The 22,241-nt window shown below is 42.0% G+C and overlaps 1 protein-coding gene across 8 annotated transcripts in view; it reads left to right on the plus strand.

Annotated features, from left to right (window-relative positions):
- MRTFB (myocardin related transcription factor B) overlaps nt 1-22,241 on the plus strand; it is a 198,998-nt gene that overhangs the window by 120,455 nt on the left and 56,302 nt on the right. For 7 of the 8 annotated variants that reach the window (XM_062180752.1, XM_062180751.1, XM_062180754.1 and 4 more), the window contains one exon: nt 20,682-20,747. In XM_062180752.1, coding sequence (XP_062036736.1) covers nt 20,682-20,747 — 66 coding nt within the window. Of the gene's footprint in view, nt 1-1,217; nt 1,419-20,681; nt 20,748-22,241 lie in introns of those variants that run through there. The other variant, XM_062180758.1, reaches the window with a different exon arrangement.

Consider the following 22,241-nt stretch of genomic DNA (forward strand, 5'->3'; position numbering starts at 1 on the left):
GTTACACTTTGTTCTGCTTTAATTCACTCACTCAGTCATCTAAGAGGTGTTTGTGTGGAACTCAGCGTCCCAGCACCCTGCTGGATGGTGGTCGCCAACAAGGGAGCAGAGCCCGCAGCCTGCTGCCGGAACAGCCTCGGCGGGGTTTCTAGCAGCTCTTTGCAGAGAAGCATCTTTTGAACCGCTTTATAAAATCAGACTACCTTGGCTACCGTTGTGAATTTGGTGCGTTTAGAAACAGGCTTGTCTGCACATTTGCCTGGAGTTACTAGGCCTAGAGATCTCCGTCACGCAGTGCCCCTTGTACGTAGTGAACGGCAGCCTGTGACCTGAAGGAGAGATGCCTGTCTATGACAGCTCCTGTGAAATGAAACTTGGGCTGCTCACTGGGTATTGTGAGACAGGCGCGCTCAGTGGAGAGCGGAGGGGTTTTTTTCTGTTGAAAATCATGGCTAAGTTAACTGTCTCCGCCCACTAGTGGCACAAAGGGAAACTGCTGTTCTGATTTGACTTGAGGGAGGAAGAGAACTGCAATTTCACCGTGCATTTCCCTGTTACTGAGAGCCTAGGCTTGGCCAGGGACAACTCTGTGCAGCAAAATGCACCCTGCAGAAGGACTGGGGGGGGGGGGGGGGGGGGCGATGCCTGTGCTTTCCTCCAGATGTGCTAGTAGCATGTTTATTCAGTGTGCTGCCTCTGCCGAGATAAGAGCACTTCGCTCAGATGCCCTGGACTGCCGTTTGTTTAGCTGGGGAACTTAATGAGTAATGGATGTGCTTGTCTGGCGATGGAAAGTATTTCCACAGCCCCCGGCTGTGTTTATAGAGAGCCCAAGAGAGACCACGGGCAGCAATTTGTCTTCTTAGGTATCAGCAGAGACTTCTCTTTTAACAACTAGAGGATTTATTTTTAACTGCTTGACTCAGTGCTTGTCAGATGATTCGGACCATCAAACTGCAGATGGAAGTACCCGGCGCGCGTGCGGGGGAGGCTGGAATGGCAACGGGAAGTGGGGGCTGGCTGGGAAAAGGGGTGGGATTTGAGAGTCGTGCTTCTGAGACTCTGCCTCCCGGTGCGGGAGAGAGTTGAGGGCTGCCAGCCGCAGGAGTGTATCTGCAGGTCAAGCTGGGAACGGAAGGGTAATGGCCGCCTTCGCCTGCGTGCAGACATAATTGCCCAGTGGTTGGGGTGTTGTGAGGAGCTGCCCAGGACTCAGGGACCAGGGTGTCGTGAGCTCTGCTGCGCTGCCCACTGCGCGCTTCTCCTGCTTGATGCTGCCTGTCTCCAGAAGCCTCTCACCATGATCGATAGCTCCAAGAAGCAGCAGGGCTTCCCAGAGATTTTAACTGCTGGGGAGTGCGAGCCATTAAAAGAGAAGGAATGCCTTGAGGGGAGCAACCAGAAAAGTCTCAAGGAAGGTCAGTGTGTCTGTGGACAGGAGCAAAACTGCCAAATGCGTTTTCCCTTCAGCCAGGCTGAGCATGTCTGTCTGCCTGCCATCCTGTGTCTGCCTTCCCTCTGTTCACTCCTAGACCTTCCACCTTCTCAGTTCTTGGCGATGAGAGCTAATGCAGTTCTTGGTAGGGTTACTGAAGATTCGGTAGCTGATGGAACTCTGGGGATTTTGCAGTAATTCACATGGTAAAGGGACTTATGATGCCTGTCCTCATTTCAGTAGAATCTTTGCAGATTCATTTTGTATATTTTCTCAAATTTTTTTGCATACCCTCCCACTCACTTTGGAGAGGCCATTTCCTTTTCAGTATTAGAACACTGCTGCTTTTACATTTACAAACACATAATTCCAGGAAAATTCATTTTTTTCCAACCAACATGTTTAACCAGGAAGGTAGCAAGCTGTTAATTGAAGCCTTAGATGATGGTTAGAATGGATGGTTAGAATGCATATTGCATCTTTTTCTGTTTTAAAAATCACATTGCATTTAAAAAAAAAAAAAAGCAAGCGAAGAACAAGTTCCAGAATACTGTCAATATTGTTAGTGCACAGGCACCTCACTGACTGACTGACACAAATGGCCAGTGGTGTGGGCACTGCCGTCTCCCGCCCTGGCATACTCACATGTGGTAAGCCCAGTGCCTGGCTTGCTTCCCTGTAGTATCTGGAGATCAAGGGCCACGGTTTAAGAAATTTGGAGTCTACAGAGGATACGTTTTTCCTAAATTTGAATTGTGAGAATCATCTCTCCAATGTCTATTTTAAATTTGAAAATTGATCTAGTCCTCTTCAGAAGGGGAAAAAAAAAACACAGTAACACTTTTTCCTTTTCCCTGCTTTCAGCTTCTGCCATTAGCTACCCGCTTCCCTCTGCACAGATTCTTGTTCACGTTACAGAGACTGCAAGAGTCAATGTAGAATTAATCACCCAAAGTAGCACCTTGAGCTTCTTCCCAAAAGAGTATCCTCTTTTTTTTTTTTTCTCAGACATTTAGAATATGAGAATTTGATTATGGATTGTTACAGGTTTAAAAGATAAGAAGAAGAAACAATAGCTGGAGTTGCTGGAGTTGAACTACTCTTGGGTATGGATGGAAAAAAACACCCAGATCAAAACAAATGACACAGAATGAAGTGTTAGCTGTTGCTAGGAACCGAACAATGGGATTGCCTCTGCTTGTGCACAGCATGCCTCCCTGCAGGTTCTTAGAAAAAATCAGGAACACATTTCTGGAGGCTCCTTTAAGGGAACTTAACTTTTTAAAATTACTAATTCTAAAAAACTTTAACGCTCATCTATGTATCATATTTCTAATGTTAAGTTCCTGTTAATATAAATTTAAGACAATTGTTGTGCTACTTGAAAAACTGATGAAGTAGAGGAAAATGGAACAGCTGAAATAAAAGGATAAACAACAGAATGTGATTAAGGAGCATAGAAAGCAAGAATTAAAAATATAAAAACAAGAGAAGGGTTATTAACAGGAACAGCAAAACAGCTGAGACGATTACTTAGTGCGTAGGTTCTTTTCCCTGTGAATTCTGGCGGTACTTCCGATTTGTACAGATGCAGTGATACAATGTCAAAGGAGCAAAAGCACACGGACTCTGGAAGAAGACGCTCTTGAGTTTAAACCGTGGGTGCAGCATTTCCTGGTTTTATGTTCCTGTACAAGTTCTCTATTATGAGCCTTCATTTCCTCATTTGTGCAATGGAAATAAACAGTACCTATTTCATAGTGTTAACCTTTGTTACTGTTTCCTTCTATATAAAATTTATATTTTAGAATAATGTGTATTTTTGCAAAACAGAGTGGCGGTCTGTATTTCATCATGTAAATTCATAGTTTTAAAGAAATAAAGGAGGGAGTTTGCCATATTTCAAACATTCTCCACATAAATGATTGAATGATAAAACTAATTTGCATTGAACTTGATTTTGCTGTATATATTATGCCTCTGCTTATTTTCTGCAGTGTGTTGGGTTGAGGGTAAAGTAGATAGACAGTAGGGCTGGTCTACTGCCTCTCAGCAAATGACACTGAAAGCATTCGATCTGGGTTTAATCGGGACAGGAAAAAAATGGTTTAGTGGAAAACATTTTTTAATTTGAAATCTTATGAAAATAACTTGATAATGGTGATAAACAAATGGTGAACTTCATCTGCTTTTAGATATTGAGTCATCCATCAGTTGTATTAATCCATGAAAGCTGATTGGTATGGCAGCATCTTTGTCATTCTAAAATGCCCTAGAGTTTATTAGATTCTGTGCTATGTTGTCCAAAAAGGCAAATATAAAAGTACTTCAAAAAGTTGATGGAAAGGGTAATTAAAAGATAAGTTTATGTTGGTACAAAAGAGTTTTTAAAACCATATACAGCGTTGTATGTTCAGACCATATGAGATGCTAATAAATACTTGTTGAATTCATAAATCAGAAAAAAAAACCCATATACAAGGTCTTCAAAAATTCAAGAAAAATACATGTTAGGAAAAAGCTATGTATGGATTTAGAGTTTTTGGACAAAAATAAACTTATCTTTTAATTCCATGTTTCACCTACTTTTTAAAGCACCCACATACATAAATAATTGTTAATAATGCCTAACATTTCTGCTTTATGTACTAGGGCCATTTATTAAAAATATTGTATTTTTGTTTGTACTCAGTCTTGGCAAAGTTGGATTTTGTTTGAAAGCACAGCCTCTAGAGTTTTTGATGTCTGAATTATACATTTCTAGGTAGTGAAGGAAAGGTGAATTTTGGTGTGTTTAATTCCGTTCACACTGACACAAATGTAGTCTGGTGTTTCTGACCTATGTGTGCTGTGAAGGACTGGGAGTCTGTTTCTCAATTAGTTGCTCTCTTTCCTGTATGTAATAGGGACTTGAGAATTCCTGGGATTGTTGACATTGCACATTGGCTGAAATTGTAATGGGGGAAAAACAGACTTCATAAGCAAATAATTGTAAGATTCAAGAATTTATGATATCTAAACAAAAAATCTAGTAATGCCTTCTGTAAGTTTAAAAGAGGAAGAAGTTCCAAATGCACACTGCCTCTGAATAGCTGTCCTCACACACCAGCAAACTGTTGGGTAAGAAAGCAGATCACCTCACAGTTGTGCTTAGTTTGTGCACTTTCTGATAAATGTCAACCAATGTGCAGCATGGTATGATAATTAGGTTGTTTCTTGCTCTAGGTCAGAACAGTAATATAGGTTGTAAAAGCTGCCACCTGTGACACTGACATCCTGTTTAGGTGACAGTTCATGTCCTGGTTGCTTAATTTCTGATCCAGTTCCCTGCTAATGGCCTGGGAAAAGCAACAGAAGATGGCCCAAGTGTTTGGGCCCCTGCCACCCATGGGGGAGACCCAGAAGAAGCTCCTGGCTTCAGTCTGATCCAGTCACAGCTGTTGCAGCCATTGGGGAATGAAGTAGTAGATGGAAGAACACTCATTTTCTTCCTCTCACTCTTTCAGATAGATAAATAAATCTTATCCAAAAAAATCATTTTTTCCTCTTTAAATCCATCTGCTACCATTTTGCCCTTGATAAATATGAAATGCAGTCAGCTAGTGGCACTGGTTGTATGATTCATTTATCTCAATAATGACTCCTATTAAAACACTTACTTGAATTAAATCATTTTATTTGACTTTTCCTGAAAATTTGTAATTATCAGTTTTTCAGCTGTCAAGTCAGAGCGGTCAACAATCTTTTGTAGCTGTACATCCAGAAATTAAATTTAAAACTCATGTGTGCTGAACATGATTAGAAATGTTGGAAGCCTTTTGTAGACAGGTCAAAACTTGAGATTCCCTACTGCTGCTCTGATAAAAGAAACTAATTTAAAGAGAATTCTCTGTTCTGAGTTTTTTTTTTTTTTTTTAAGGGGATTCAAACCTATATTACCAGCCCTATACTCAAACCTATATTATCAGCCCTGATACTCTTTTTTTTTTTTTTTTTAAGGATTTATTTTGGGCCGGCACTGTGGCTCACTTGGCCAATCCTCTGCGGCACCAGCACCCTGGGTTCTAGTCCCTGTTGGGGCGCCGGGTACTAGTCCCGATTGCTCCTCTTCCAGTCCAGCTCTCTGCTGTGTCCCGGGAGGGCAGAGGAGGATGGCATAAGTACTTGGGTCCCTGTACCCGCATAGGAGATGAGGAGAAAGTACCCGGCTCCTGGCTTTGGATTGGTGCAGCGCCAGCTGTAGCGGCCATTAGGGGAGTGAACCAACAGAAGGAAGACCTTTTTCTGTCTCTGTCTCACTGTCTGTAACTCTCTCTCTCTTTTTTTTTTTTTTTTTTTTTTTTTTTTTTTTGACAGGCAGAGTGGATAGTGAGAGAGAGAGAGAGACAAAGAAAAAGGTCTTCCTTTTTGCCATTGGTTCACCCTCTAATGGCCGCTGCGGCCAGCGCATCTCGCTGATCCGAAGCCAGGAGCCAGGTGCTTCTCCTGGTCTCCCATGCGGGTGCAGGGCCCAAGCACTTGGGCCATCCTCCACTGCCTTCCTGGGCCATAGCAGAGAGCTGGCCTGGAAGAGGGGCAACCGGGATAGAATCCGGCGCCCCAACCGGGACTAGAACCCGGGGTGCCGGCACCGCAAGGTGGAGGATTAGCCTGTTAAGCCACACCGCCAGCCATGTAACTCTCTCTCTCTCTCTCTCTCTCCCTCTCTCTCTCTCTCTCACTGTCTAACTCTGTCAAAAAATAAAAAATAAATAAATTTTAAAAAATAAAGGTTTTATTTTGTTTATTTGAAAAAATTAGATATAGAGACTGAGAAAGAGAGGTGTGGTTTTGTTTGTTTTTGACAGGCAGAGTGGACAGTGAGAGAGAGAGAGAAAGGTCTTCCTTTTCCATTGGTTCACCCCCCATTGGCCACTGCGGCCGGCGCACTGCACTGATCCGAAGTCAGGAGCCTCTCCTGGTCTCCCATGCGGGTGCAGGGCCCAAGCTCTTGGACCATAGCAGAGAGCTGGACTGGAAGAGAAGCAACCGGGACAGAATCCGGCGCCCCGACCAGGACTAGAACCCGGTGTGCCGGCGCCGCAGGCAGAGGATTAGCCTATTGAGCTACGGTGGTGCCAGGTGAGAGGTCTTCCATCTACTGGTTCACTCCCCAAATAGTTGCAGTGGCCAGAGCTGAGATGATCCAAAGGCAGGAGCTCCTTCTGGGTCTCCACATTGGTGCAGGGGCTGGAGCACTTGGGCCATCCTATGCTGCTTTCCTAGGCACATTAGCAGGGAGCTGGGTCAGAAATAGAGCACCTGGGACTTGCACTGGGGTCCATATAAGATGGCCAGTGCTGCAGGCTGGGGCTTTAACCCACTGCACCACAACTCTGGCCCCTGGTATTCTTTTTTTAAAAGCTCTCTAATAGTGAAAATAAGATACTACAGAAGGAAAAATAGGTTGTGTATTAGTTACTTTGAATAAAACTGTTATTACAAAAAAACCAAAATGCTGTGTTTTAACCATCACAGTGAACTGCTTGTTAAAAACACACCCTAGTGCAGACCTGGCAACTGTTGTAGAAGTAACTCATGGGTTTTGTGTCTTAGTGCTTTGTAGGCAGCTAGGGAGTCTGGGTGGGATGGAATTACAGATATGGAGGACCATATTCCCAGTTCTGCCACAGCAGAGTAACAACAGCCATCATGCAGTGTATGCAGTTGAGCTGGGTTGCCTGGGAAACTGTGCTGAGATGTATCTAGTAGATTTACTTAAGAAGAAAATGAACGTTTGTCTGAGATATTCTGAATAATCCAGCCTAGGAAACTAGATTACATAAATATCTTTGCCAAAATACCAATACTTGTTGAAATGATGGAGTTTATCCGTCTCTCACCCACATATGGCTTTTTACACCTAAAATCATTAAAATGAAATAAAATTTTGAAAAATTCAGCTACTCAGTTGCCACAGGTGCTTGGTGGCTGCTGCACTGACCATTTCCGTTGTCACAGGACATGCTGCTCTGTACTCTCCTCACCCCAGCTGTGATCCAGTCTCATAATCCAAACGGTCAATGCCATTTCGTAAAGAAAATCATATGATCACATCAGCTAAAGCCACTTTCTCTCCTGTGCATTCCCAGTGGGCTCATCTGCATCACTTAGGCCTTGCTGTCGTCACTGGGGGCCACAGCAGGCATCGTGATCTGTGTGCCTGCTCTGTCTTCACTGTGGGAACACGGTATTTCTTGGAGATAAAATTGTTGTTTGCCTCATTTTTGTCCTACATTGCCAATGTCCTGCATATCCTAGGTACGTTTATTATGCAATGAGTACTCAAGAGTAACCCTCCTGACTTTTTTTTTTTTTTTTTTTTAAATACATGTATTTATTTGAAAGAGTTAGAGAGGGAAAGAATGAGATCTTCCGTCCGCTGGTGCAGTCCTCAAATGGCCACAGTGCCTGGCAGTGAGCCAGGCTGAAGCCAGGAGCTTCATCCAGGTCTTCCATGTGGATACATGGGCCCAAGTACTTGGGCCATTTTCTGCTGCTTTCCCAGGCACATTAGAAGGGAGCTGGATGGGAGATAGAGCAGCCAGGACTCTTAACAGGGGCCATTTAGGATACCAGTGTTGCAGGCAGAGGCTTAAACCACACACTACAATCCTGCCCCCATCCCTCCTGCATTTTTTTTTTAAGGTTTATTTATTTATTTGAGAGGCAGAGTTACAGACAGAAGGGAGAGACACAGAAATGTCTTCCATCTGCTAGTTCACTCCCGAAATGGCTGCAACAGCCAGAGCTGAGCCGATCCAAAGCCAGGAGCCAGGAACCAGGAGTTTCTTCGGGGTCTCCCACATGGTTTCAGGCCATAACAGAGAGCTGGATCAGAAGTAGAGTGGCGGGGACTCAAACCACCGCCCATACGGGATGCCAGCATTGCAGGCAGTGGCTTTACCCACTGCAACACAGCGCTAGCCCCTCCTCCTGCATTCTTAAAGGCATTATTGTCTTAAGATATAGTTTATAATTCATTTATAAATTAGTGCCTTAGCCATACATATCCTAATGCCCTGGGGCCTCCTGCTGATGCAATAGAATATGTTGAGCAATAGTGGGAGAAACTGACAAATAAATAGGCAATTAAAACCAAACAGTGATGCAGAGCCCATGAATTTCACATCTGTTTTTGTATTTCTGGGAATTTTTCTTTGTTTTCTGACAACCTTCTCCTAATTAGAAATATTGTACAAGCGAGTTACCAGGAAATTTATGTTTCTAAAAAGTTAATTTGAAAAGATACAAGATATGGCACTTAAAATAACTTCAAATGTTGTATGAATGAAAAAAATAAGATTCTTCTTCCCAGCAAGGAAATATTTTTTAAATGGATACATGCTACTTTGGAAATGAAATTATGTAATTTAATTTTTAGTGGAAATAATTTTATATAGCAGAAATGTGAGTGCTTCTGCACAGCAGTGCCAAACTATGTAGCCCTACAGTCTCACGCGGCCGGCCGAGAAAGAGACACTCGATGATAACACAGAAGTCAAACACACACATGAGAGCCAAGGGCAGAAGACCTTGTGTGCTTCGGCCCACATGAGCAAGCACTGCAGACTGAGGGCCCCTGGCCCACCTCTCTGCCATCTGCACATTCTCCCGGGTTTCCTATCGTGGTAAATGGCACCTCTGCCCTCCCCACAGCCCCCACAAAACGTGGACGGGAGCCATGCCTGACGCCTTCCCTGACCTCCTCCCTGTGCCCTGTCACCAAGTACATCAGTTCTGTCTCAGAAATACTTCATCCATTGGCAGCTCCGTGTCAGCACAGCAGCACCCTGGCGCAGGCCCCTTTACTCAAATAGTGCCTGTAGGAACCTGCTAATGCAGAGACTGTCTGGCCAGGCTCCCTTTCCCTCCCCTCCTGGCCCCTCCGTGCCTCCACCGAGCTCAAGTGGTCGCAGAGTTCCAGTGTACTTGGGATCAGATCCAAAATCCACGCAGTAGAAGGTTCTGCCAGGTCTCCACACTGTCTGCTACCATCACCGTTTTCTCCATCACCATCTCCTGCCCACCTGAGCTCTGACAAAAGCGCTTCAGTAGCCCCCTCTGCCTCCCTCAGAGCCCTGTGGTCTGATTCATGCCTCTCACAGGGGTTTCATCCCTCCCCTGTGGATTGGAGGGCTGAGGGGAGAGGCCGAGTCTGCTGCTGAGAGCCTGCAGCCCAGGGTGTGTGCTTCTGAGAACCCTGTCCTGTTCTGTCACCAGAGGGCACAGTCCCTGCCTGGAGTGAAGTAGTCAGGAAATCGCCCATGGGCTGCTGTGGGAGGCTGAGTCCATCTCCTGAGGGAACAGTCTGTGAGCACTACCGTGCAAACCACACTTCAGTGCCCAGATGCAGGCTTGGGTGGGCACTGACCGCCACTACTGAGCCCTCTCGCTGTGGTCCTGTGAGAGCTAGCAGGACATCATTCTCGGGTATTAAAGGCTTTCTGGAAGAATATAGGCGAACTTGAAACATTGTTTCCCCTTCCTGAAGGTAGCTCTGTCAGGGGTTTTAAACAAGCTTCTGAATGGCAAAGATTACAATTTTATAATCTCCTGGTGTCTCCCCTCTTTTATTAGTTGGCTCAGGCTGATTTTAAAATGCTGTTTGCTGCTTGGTTGAGGCCGCAGAAACAACCCTGCTCACAGCTGTGGGGGCTGGAAAGTCTGCTAGGTTCAGGTTCTGGTGCAGGCTCTCATCTTCTTACTGTGTGTCCTGGCCTTTCCTCTTGTGAGTGCACGAGGTCTCTTCGGAGAAGGACACTGATCCTGTCATAGGGTCCCACCCTATGACCTCATTTCAGCTGCCTCTCAGGACCCTGTCTCCCACAGTCACACTGGGGGCTAGGGCTTCAACACTTCTTACTGATGTGTGTAACTTTTTCTGTGTTGGAATTAGGATATACAGGATTTTGTATAAAATAGCATAATCAAAAACAGTGTTGAGATTATTTGGTTCAATGGCCAACTGAAGCAGGTGAACACACAGAGGCTGGTGATTGCCAACTGAATAACGTTTCTGAGGCGGTGTGAGCATCTGGTCCCTGATTATTGGTAAATACAAATAGAGTTCTCATCTGGAGAGTTACTGGAGCTGTGAGTTCTGGTGTGCTTGTTTGTATGCTTCTCGGGTATTCAAATAGTAGAGCCAGTACAGTGTCCACCTTAGAGTCAACACTGAAAGTTTATAAAACCTGGCATTGTAACATGGTGGTTTGCAGTTGTGTGCGGCACGGGGTAACCAGGCGCCCTCCATGTTGTGTGTGGCTACTTGGTACAGCCTTACTTGCATCACCACACACAGTTGTGTGATATTAGTTGTGACAGTTCTCACAGTTTTGGTAGGCAAATTACATGAGAGAGAGAAAGAGAGAGTGTGTGTGTGTGTGTGTGCGCGTGCAGGTCTATGTCTAAATGTGTGTGTATGCCTCATTTCTGAGTCCAAAAAAATGGGAAGAAAACCCAAGTTCCTGAGCCTGGATCAAGTGACCATAATGGAGGACATGTGCCTAGTGTTCTGAGGAAAAATGGAGGTAAACAATAATCTGCTGTTTTCCTAATTCATTGTTAATTGTTATTGTATTCAGAGAGCCCAACTTAGGAATTTACATTGAGAATTGTCAAAATCTTGCATGCAATTTGTGTTTTCCCATTACAGAGGGATTAGAACGTCCATGGATGACAACTGTACAGTGGAGGACTACAGAAATCTTGCTTGTCCCCAAAGTAAAAATAAACATTACTTTTTTTTTTTGGAGACCCAGCATGGTCTTACAGGTCAAAAATTGTCTGAAGAAGTAATTGAATATTGTTGTAATCCATTTGCATTCCTGGTAATCAGGCAATTAATTATGTAGATGATTTTGCTATTTGTTATTTTCACTTAGCCCATGTGTTCTTTATTTCCACTTTTTATCCAAATGAAACTTTCTTAAATGCATATGTGCATATTGTCTTTCTGTCTGTCCACCAGAGACTGATCTTGTCTCTGCCATCGGTATCAAGCCCCTGGTTTGACTTCACGTTGTCATAGCACAGGAAACACACTTTAAATTCTTTCCAACTTTTGACAAAGAGGAGAAGGGAATTTGTGTGAAGGAAGGTATGATCAATTTAAAGAAACATGCTCCATTTTTAGCAGTCTGTTTCCATAGCAACAGAAGCAGCAGCCAGCTAGAGAGTTATCAAAGCTCCTGTAAATTTCCAAGGCTGAGTACTGAAAGCATTGTCTTCCTGACCTGATGCCGCGGTTAACGCAGGAAGTCTAGAGTGGTTGCCTGGGATAACGCCAGTCCCGCTGGCATTTTGGTTTTACTGACTTTTCCCTTGATCTTTCAGTAGGTGGTACGTGCTGCATTCTAGATTTCAGGACCTCCTTAAAAGCAAAGGACAGTGGTCTAGAATTCTGCATAGTCTGTACCACTTGCCTCTTCCCCTGCTCCCCCCACTTTCCCCACCTGGTGTGCTTAATAAGGATGCAGTGGGAAACGCAGTATTTCCCACTTAGTCTAAGGCTTAACTTTTTACATGCACTAATTTTGCAGTTTTTAAATTAACTTGATATTAGCCACGAAATAGTCCAAATATAAAAATCCTTGATTTAAATGCTGCTTGCTGTTTGCAGTGTCTGAGACTGGGGTTGATGTGCTTGCTGGTGTAACTTGCATTTGTTTCAGACAGGAAGCGGTGATGGAAATTTGCTTAATCGGTGAAGATAGCACAGCTCTTACAGGATGAACTACCATTTTATTTTTAGACTCTGCATTCTGTTGTTTTTTTTTTTTTAATTATTTACACAATGACCTTATTTTAGTTCCCAGTGAACATAACTGGAACTCTGATCTTTGATTACTACTTTTTATCACCTGTGAGAATATTTAAATGATTTTTGTCTCTTTAGTGCTGCATGAATTTCACATTAATTTTAAGTGGAGGTGAGAAGAAATTAGTATCTGCCACTGAGTGTCTACTGCCTTGTTCATTTCTTTACTTCTTTACCTATATGTCGCCTATTGTCATTCTTCAAAACAGCATAATTACAGTTTGTCTTCTGTTTCCAACATTAACACCAGTTCAAAACCCCAAATCCCAAATTCACGCAGTGAGGTCAAACAGTGATGATTTTGCCCTGTGATAATTACTTGTCATGGAAAATACTTTTGGTAATTTAATTTTCTTAAGAGAAAAATTTTTTTATACTTTTTGGTTTGTTTGTTTGGAAGGCAGAATTACAGAGAAATCTTCCATCTGCTGGTTCACTCCCCAAATGACTGCATTGGTCAGGCCAAACCCAGGAGCCTGGAACCCCATTTGGGTCTCCCACATTGGTGCAGTGGCCTACATGGCCCAAGTGTTTTGGGCCCCCATCTGCTGCCTTCCCAGGCACATTAGCAGCAAGTGGAGCAGCTGAGACTTGAACCAGTGCCCATGTGGGATGCAGGTATTGCAGGCACCAGCTTAACCCACTACACCACCAACACTAGCCCCGGTAATTTATTCCTTTAAAAAAAAAGATTTATTTATTTATTTGAAAGGCAGAATTACAGAGAGGCAGAGGCAGAAAGAGAGGTCTTCCATCTGCTGGTTCACTCCCCAAATGACCACAACAGCCTGAGCAGTCCAGAGCCAGGAGCTTCTTCCTGGTTTCCCACCCGGTGCAGGGGCCCAAGGACGTGGGCCATCTTCTGCTTTCGCAGGCCATAGCAGAAAGCTAGATGGGAAGTGAAGCAGCTGGGGTTTAAACAGGCGCCTGTATGGGATTCCGGCACTGCAAGTGGTGTCTTAACCTCCTACGCCACAGTGCCAGCCCCAATCAGTGCTTCTTAAAACATAATTATGTATATTGTAGGAAAGCATAAGAACAAAAAAGATACTCTCTTGCCTTTTCAGTGAAACTAAGGTTGGCGTGACCATTGGGATGGCAGAGTGACCCCATCTAAATTTTTAATGAGCATTCCATTATTAGAAATTTAACCTATAAATATATCATCAAAGGATAACTCCCAGAAATTAATGAGGATATTCACTGTAACATTATTTATAATAGCAAAAAAATCTGGTAACATAAATGTGTATGATTGATATGTCTGTATGTTAGATACGGCCATGAAGAAGAAAGAGCCAGTGCATGCAATTTTTAAAGCACATAAACAACATGAATAACACCCCACTTCATGTTTTCTCACTGAATGTTTTATGTATGACATTGTGATAGGATACTCAAAACATTTCCTGGAGCCACAGAAATCAGGTCTGGGGTGGGATGGGTTGACTTTCACTTTTCTTTTCAATACTTTTTTAATGTGCACATGCATTACACTTAAATAAACAGAAAAAATGTATAAAACATGGTTTCTTAGATCATTTTGTTAGTGATACGGGTAGTGATCTATTTCTGAGTCCCATGATCAGAAGGAAACCCACAGGGTGTGACTTATACCCCTTTTCCTGCAAAATAAACTATTCACAGCAAGGAACAATAAACCTGTGGATCTTGTCCTCAGGATCCTAACCTCTGGGGAAAGGAAAGTACTTATCTTTCCTGAATGTGTACAGTAAGAGTAGTCATAGCAGTAATAGGAGCCACCACCATTTTAAACATTCATTTTTAAGGAAAAGTAATGAAACACATGCAGTTCTAAATCTGTCCACTAAGCTGCTGCTTGATGAAACAAGGGTTGGATAGAGGCCGATTAATCCCTCTCCTGTATCCAAGCTCAAAAGATAAGATGAGGATGTTGGCTTTTCTAAACTGCCTTGTTCTTATGGGACCAAGCCACTCATTTAGTGCTATTAAAACAATATACAGTAAACCTTTGCCAGATTCCAACCACTTCATTTCTAACTACTTATACATCTGTTTGAAAAATAACTGAAACCAGGGTCTGTGTTTTTGTCTAGTTGACAAATGTAAATTCTAGAGTATTCTAGATTTTCCATCTTTGTTTTTTGCCCCTAGTTTACTTGGCTGTTTGCTCAGGTTTTTGGTTTTTTTGTTTTCCTTCCCACCCCTCATGATGTGCAGTTTATTCTATCCATCATCCGGTAATTAAGCACTATACATTGTTTCCTCTCTCAGCAAACTGCTACTAACCTCCTCTCTCCTCAGTCCACTCTCCTTGGCACCCTGTATCTGAAATCTAGCTATTTATAAAGAATGTGAAGACCATGGCTGTCTGCCATTCTGTTTCCCAGAAAGTATCATTTCTGCCAGCCTCTAGCATACAGTCCTCAGACGTCCCCGTGCAAACTCCCTGCACCAGAGCTGCGCTTTATTTTGACTCATTCAACTTATGCTAAACTGCTGTCTTTTATTTAAACGCTGTACAATTATGGGGCTGTTTTCTTTAGAATCAAAAGCACTTTAAATTGCATCATATTAAGAAAACATTTCAGACATTCTTCTTACAAAAACAAAAGAAAATAGATACATCATCTTTAGTTCACGAAGTAGGTGAAAAATTTGGAGTATAAGTATTATGTGAAAGAAGTTCTTGTGTTTTAAGGTTTTTAAACAGATCATCAAACTTTGATCTGGAAGCACATTAAACCATGTTAGAAGCCAGGGAAAGGAACTAAAAGAAGATACTTTTTTGACATGTAAACTATTTGTAGTACTACAAACTACATTTCCAGTTTATCAGTAGAGAAGCTACATTTCATCTTTTGGAATGCTGATTAAAGTCAGTTTTTTACTTGCATAAAAATGGAGTAAATTCAAAACATTTCCATTGACATACGTAACATTTTATCTCTTGTGACAAGGGAGCAGCAGTAAGTAAAATTTTCAAAATTATACACATTTTTCTCTTTGTTTAAATGTAATAGGGAGCCATAAGTATAACCCCATGAGCTAATAATACATCATCTTGGAAAAATTCAATAATTTTTTTCTAAATGAATTTGATGTAAAACCATCTATACCCATGTTCTCAGATATCTATAATCTGAAAAGATGATGATTTGTACAAGAAAAAAATGGCCTCATTGCTTTTTTGCCCCTGCCTAATATAGACGTAGTCTTCCTTCTGGGAATTTAGATTCTGTTACATACAAAAATTCCATCACAGCAGTGTTTTGGTTACAAAAATGGGGAATAAAATCTAATGATAAATAGGGGCTATTTAGCAGATTACTTTAGCCATTAAAATAATAAAAGAATGCTTGTCATTATATGTGCAGTATGATCATGGCATACAGAAACAGAAAATCAAACATTATAGCTAGATGAAAACAAAAGCTATCAATATAAAAACAGTAGTTGTGGGCCGGCGCCGCGGCTCAATAGGCTAATCCTCCACCTTGCGGCGCCGGCACACCGGCTTCTAGTCCCGGTCGGGGGGCCAGATTCTGTCCCGGTTGCTCCTCTTCCACGCCAGCTCTCTGCTGTGGCCCGGGAGTGCAGTGGAGGATGGCCCAGGTCCTTGGGCTCTGCACCCCATGGAAGACCAGGAGAAGCACCTGGCTCCTGGCTTCGGATCAGCGTGGTGCACCGGCCGCAGCGCGCCAGCCGTGGCAGCCATTGAAGGGTGAACCAACGGCAAAGGAAGACCTTTCTCTCTGTCTCTCTCTCTCACTGTCTACTCTGCCTGTCAAAAAAAAAAAAAAAAAGAAGAAGAAGAAAAAAAAACAGTAGTTGTGTCATCTAGGCGATAATATTGGTGATTTCCTTTGGTTTCTTTGTCCTGTTTATTGTATTCCTTTATCCTGTGTAATGAACATATGTTACTCCTATAACGTGTGAAAAGATTTTTTAATATTAAAGAAATACCTTTGACTCAGCTATTTAGGAAAGAGGTGATGTATACCATAAGCAAACGGATTTATAACTGGTCTCCCTCCATTGATGAGGACCTCTGTGCTTCTTGGAAGTTTCGTCATTTCGATGCACACAGTTGTTGCTGAATTCTCGACCTGGAAAACAGTGCTACCTGTAAGAGAATTGCCTTCTGTCTGCCCTCGGTTTATTTGCTTTACCAGAAAGTCAACATGTTTAAACCCTACTGGAAACTTAAGAACTTCTTAGGACCATTTGTTGGATTGTTTTAGTTTGTAGACATTTCAAAGGTCATTCTTTCAAAAATGTGCAAATGCAATTATAACATGAATTGTGTTTCACTCGATATTTAGGCCGTTTTTTTCCTGAAAGGATATAGACAGTGACTGTTCTTTCCGACTGACAAGTCAGTAGCTTCACTTGTGTTCCTGCATGCAGTTACTTACCGGATGCTGGATGTTTATTGACTGACGAATGGAATGGGGGCTGCGATGTTAGCCCAACAGCACAGTTCATCCCCTCAACCAGGCACCAGGAGGACAGTGCTCTTGAGTTCGTTGTTCAGACATGAGGCTTCTTTCATAGGCACAGGAAAGCTATGCTGGGCCAGTGTCTCGTCTTCGGTGTGCAGCTGTGGAATGAAATCTTATCAACAGCTGCAGAGCGTGTCAGGTTTCAGAGATCGCCCAGCACACCAGCTTACTCCAAGAGCCACAGCTTTGCAACAGGCCAAGAAGTGTTCAGTGGCCTGGGCCTTTTCTCCCTCCAACCAGGCGTGAACCCCCTAGGGTGAGCATGGAGGCTGCACGGTGAGCAAGAAGGCAGGACATCCTGATCCCACTCCCATGAAAGTCTTCTCATCATGGAGTCGAATGCTCTGCTTTCAGGGTCTCGTACCCCCTTCTAGTCCTAGATATGTATGGGCAGGTTCCTCCCTGGATGCTCTACCTCCAAGGGGCAAGCATCGGTTGTCATTTCTTAAACATTAATGTTCTTACTAATTTAATGTGTGGGAAGTATTAAGGAAGTTTGATTTTTTTTTTCTGAGACTATGAACCTGTTTCCCTTTTTGATACTTATTTATACCTAGTAGTTGATTTCAGAGTAGCCTTTGTCAAGTTGTAACCGGTTGTATTTGATATGAACAAATACCCTAATTATGGTTTAATACTGACCTAAAAGTGGCTGTGTGCCTCATAGTCAGTATACTGTGTCGTCCTGTCTACCTTTTGGTGTATATGAAAACTTTTAAAAAGCTGGGTAGTCAACAGATGTAACATAACTAGTTACTGCCAAGTCTGCCTCTCCTTCCATTTGTATTCTTCCTGGTGTCTTTGCTTAGAAACAAACCCTCATTCCCTGCTGCTGCTGCTCTTCCCCATGAGTCTGTATCCCATGCCACACCTCGCGTACAGTCACCTGCAGACACCTGCTAAACATGCTGTTAGTAAGTGAAGGCGCCTGGGGGAGACTGATGGCCACTGCTGCTGTGAGTAACGCTTGCAGTGTGATATTCTTGCTTCTTGGGTAAGTTACATAGGCAGTCATGTGAGCATTAATTGGGAAGATTATTCTCCCACTTTCAAGTAGAGTTAAATTGTTCACTGGTTTGGTCATACAGAAAAGTAGATGAAAAACAAATAGTTTGTGTTTAATTTTTGTTTGTTTTAACAATTAGTGATTAGTGTCTGTGATTGCTGTATGAGAAGAAATATGTATTGTGCCTTTGCTCCAACAGAGTTCCTAAAGCCCTTATAAATTCCCAAGCAGTTGGGGTGACAGGAGCATGTTTTGTTATTTGGTCTTAGTCTTTAGTTCCTGAAGCAAGAGCTTCCATCTAAATCCTTGGAATCTCCAGAATGATAATAGTGCTTTTTGTCTGCTAATGAGATGACAGAAAGCTGGGGACTGGTCACCAAAGAGACCAAGGCATGGTCAGAAAGAGGGTGACATGGAAGCTGCACACCCCTTCCCCCATATATTACCCTCTCTATCCCTTCCACTTGGCTATTGTCCTTCATAATAAACCATTCATCGTAAGTCAAGTGCCTTCCTGAGGCTTGTGAAGAAACACTGTAGTAAATTGTTGAACCTGAGGAGGGGTTTGTGGGAATCCGCCAGCTCTCCAGTATGGGGTGGCCTATATGGACTGGCATCTGAAGTGAGGGCAGCCTCGTGTCATAGAGCCTTCACCTGTGGGATCTGATGCCAGGTTCACAGTGTCAGGGGAGAACTGAGTTGTTTAACACCGAGTTGCATTGGGACTAGAAGCAGGTCAGAGTGACATACATCCTTTTTGTGTGTGCCCTCGGGATAGCAGGTGCCTTCCCAGGTCAGCATGGAAGTGTGACTTCATAGTGGTCATAGATGATTGACCTGGCAAGGCTGCAGTCGTCATGCATGAGGGGCCTGTGATGGCCAATGTGCAATCAGATGCTTTCAAGACTAATGAGCTTCTGTCATCAGTGTTTTCTTTGCAAATCAGGTTGTTGCAAACGCATACCTCACTCAAAGATGTCATTCACTCCCAAAAATATGTTTGGTACATTTGTCTCACCAGTATGTATAGTTACTATTTTTTGGTCTATTTTTGTCTGTTGTAAACCAAAAATGGGTTGTTGCTATTTTCTTTTTTGCTCCTTTTTTTTTTTTTTTTTTTTTTGAGGATTCCCTTGGGAGAAAGCCAGCAGACATGGATTGGACCATGATGTTCCAGGAGTGTCAGCCTTGGAGTGGGAGAATTGTTCTAAACCGTTTCTCCTCTTAGACCTCCTTTTCTTGGGATTCTGGCTCTTGAATATGACCATCTTCAATGCAGACAGGCATTAACTTTAGCGTTCACAGAGGAATGTTAGTGTGTGCAGCAGGCATTTGGGTGCTGTTGGGTCCACAGGTCAGCTCCTTGGCTATTAATGTTCTCAGTAAAGTACAGTGGGAACCTGCTCTCCTCAATAAACTACTAGTTATCAGGGAAGAGATCTTTGTATCAGAGCCCAATTGATGCAGAGGACCACAGGACACCCGAATGTCAGAAACATGCAATAGTTTTTAACTTGTTCAATTTTTCTTTTTGCTTTTTGTAGCAATCTATTTCATTTGCTTCAGTTCTAAACAAATCATCAGTGAAGATTTGTGATCCCGTGACCCCAAATAAAAACCAAAAGCCATATTTTAGATTCCCATAAAGGATAACATTCATATCTGCCAATGATAAAACATAGTTTTAAAAGCCATTTTGTAATTTAGACTCGAGTGTGTGTGTTTGAGTGTGTGTGTGTGTGTAACACTGTACCCTGCTCTGCAGTTAGCACAAGGCCATGTGGAAAGCAAGGGGGTAGAAGGGCCACAGGCCCTGCTCCTCCAGCCCCAGGGTTTTACTGCAGGCGACACACGCCACAAGCCCTGCATTTGTCCAGCCTGTTGTTCCACACTAGAAAAAGTCTTCTCTCCCCATCATTTAAGAGATTTATGTAGGTCATTTTTTTTTTAGCCTGTTGACAAGCCTTGACCATAGTCATTTGAACCTTAGTTTCCATCTGTAGTTTGAAACAAAAATCAAAATGGAAACTTAAATTCAATCTAAGGCAAGCCAAGAAAAGTATTTTTCAAAATCACTTCATGTGTTCCTCGTTTTTGAAATAGGTTCATTTTCCAGATACAAGCGTGTACTTGTAGATACTATAGAAGGAATCTGCTTCAGAAACCTAAGGAAAAAATAATTTGGTTAAATTTGGCAAACTAGACATCCAGATTCTGTGACATAGAGCCTGTTTTTGACCAGTTCTAATAATGCATTATCTTTATTAAAATAAGCTCTCCATTGATCTCTGGCTTTCTTAGAACCTGTGGAATGGGGTGTGGTATTATGATGGTGCAAAGGTGGTTAAACTTCAGAGTCCTAAGTTAGAAACCACGCCTTAGGTCTCATTTTTATTTTGCAGTTAGATTTCATTAAAGCTGTTTAAAATTCGTTCCTGATGGAGAAGGCCCTTCCAAATAACAGTCTTTCCTTAAAATAAGATTCTACTACTGAGTTTTAAAAAAGAAAAAGTGTCAAGGAGTTCCATACTTGTGTTTATATGAGTGAGATTTCTTGATTAACAAGTCCCAGTGTATAAGCCAGCTATTTTTATGTATTTGTTATGTACCGTGTGAATGTATATGAACAAGAAATATGTAGCTTTAGCCATCAAATTGAGATTGTTAACTAACCAGACAGAAAAAAATCTGAATAAACTTCAGAATTCACCAAACAGGCACAATCATGAAATAATATTCCTTGCACAAATTGGAGGGTGCCAGATGCTATCATTCTCATGCAGTTCTGAAATAGAAATTTATTGAAAGCTTCATTTTACAAAGCCTTCCAGAATTGCCTAAGTTGGTTTCTCAGTGACCTGCAAACTCCATTGTGCTTCTTTCTGTTCACAGTGCTCCAGCTGAGGCTACAACAGAGGAGGACGAGAGAGCAACTAGTGGACCAGGGCATCATGCCACGTAAGCCTGGCAGTGTCACTGTCATCCCCAGTGTGATGGCGGGGGTGGGTGTGGCCAAGAGGAATATGTAAACCACTGCACTTTCAGTTCATCCCAAATGAATTTATAAAGAAAAATTAGACATTAGTCTGGCCAGCCTAAGAAAATCATTTAGAATACATTTTAAAAGCCAAATACAGGTTAAAAGATGGACTTAAATTTTATATTATACAAAGAATATTATTATAGCATTATAATTCAGCCGATATGTGTTCTTCAAAATTTAACATAGGCTTTCATTTTGAAATAATTGAAGTTATCACTGTTAATGGATCTGAGATTACACTTGTAATAGTAACAGGATAAAATTGATTCACAACCTTATTTTAAGTTTATTTAAGTCAATTTTTTTGATGCTATACTCTGATCTATATAATTGTAAACATCTCAGTTATTTACAGGACTGATAAATACTCTATTTATATTTAATAAAATCTTTCTGGCCCAAGTACAGGTATTCCTAAATATCCCTAGAATTTATTTAGGGAATATTTTTGAAAGTTGATTAATTTTGGAGTATTTGTCCCAAGTTATCTTCTTGAACTTTAATCGCCAACTTCAGGGGTGATTTTATATTTTAGGAGGGAAACATAGTTGTTTTATATAGGCCATTGGGATTATTTATCTGGATGTTGTCCAAAAATTAATTTTTTAAGAGGTAACTTACTGGACTTAAAACACTAGAAAGAAATTACAGAATGAATTTACACTTCCCAGGTTTTGCTACCCCGTAAACCATTTCTTGGTTTATGATTAAGAATTATTTTTCCTCTATGATAGGTATTTAGGTATTTTTCCCAGTGAAACTTTTTTCTGGACTACTCTTGAGTATCTAAATATTTTAAATCTAACGGTACAATAGTGAAAAACTTCTTTGATAATCTGCTAGATTTAGCTACCTCCACATGCTTGACATTTGAACCAATCAAATTATATATCAGATTATGTATCAGATTATGATGTTGAATTTGCTCCTGCAAGACCAGCCGTAGTCTACTTCTAGGGTCTAGACCCTAGCCCAACCTGATTGTTGAGGGCTGTGCTAATGGGAGTCTGTAGTGTGCTTTCAGTACCAGAACTGATAGTAATGCTCTAAGAGCCGGAGGAATCCTAGTCCTGTATCCCAACAACTCATCTAACAGCCCATGGTTGTAAGTGCAGGTGGTATCAGACAACAGGGGACATACACAAAAAAGATTTGGCAAAGATATTTGGTAACATTAATGTGGTAGGTAAAGCTTTGGTGTACGTGGTTTACCCGCGTGCTGGAATTCTAGAATATTTAATATTTTGACAGTATGTTAAAGAGTCAGTATGTCTTTAAGATGAGTTGCATTGTGGTATGGTAGGAATAGCATAAACTTTTCAAATTTAAAATCCTAGACTTAGGTTCTGTTTTGACCATCATCTATCAATATGACCTAAAGAATCCACTTACCTTTTTTGATCGTTTCA

The sequence above is a fragment of the Lepus europaeus genome, chromosome 21 (assembly GCF_033115175.1).
Source record: "Lepus europaeus isolate LE1 chromosome 21, mLepTim1.pri, whole genome shotgun sequence".
NCBI lineage: Eukaryota > Metazoa > Chordata > Mammalia > Lagomorpha > Leporidae > Lepus > Lepus europaeus.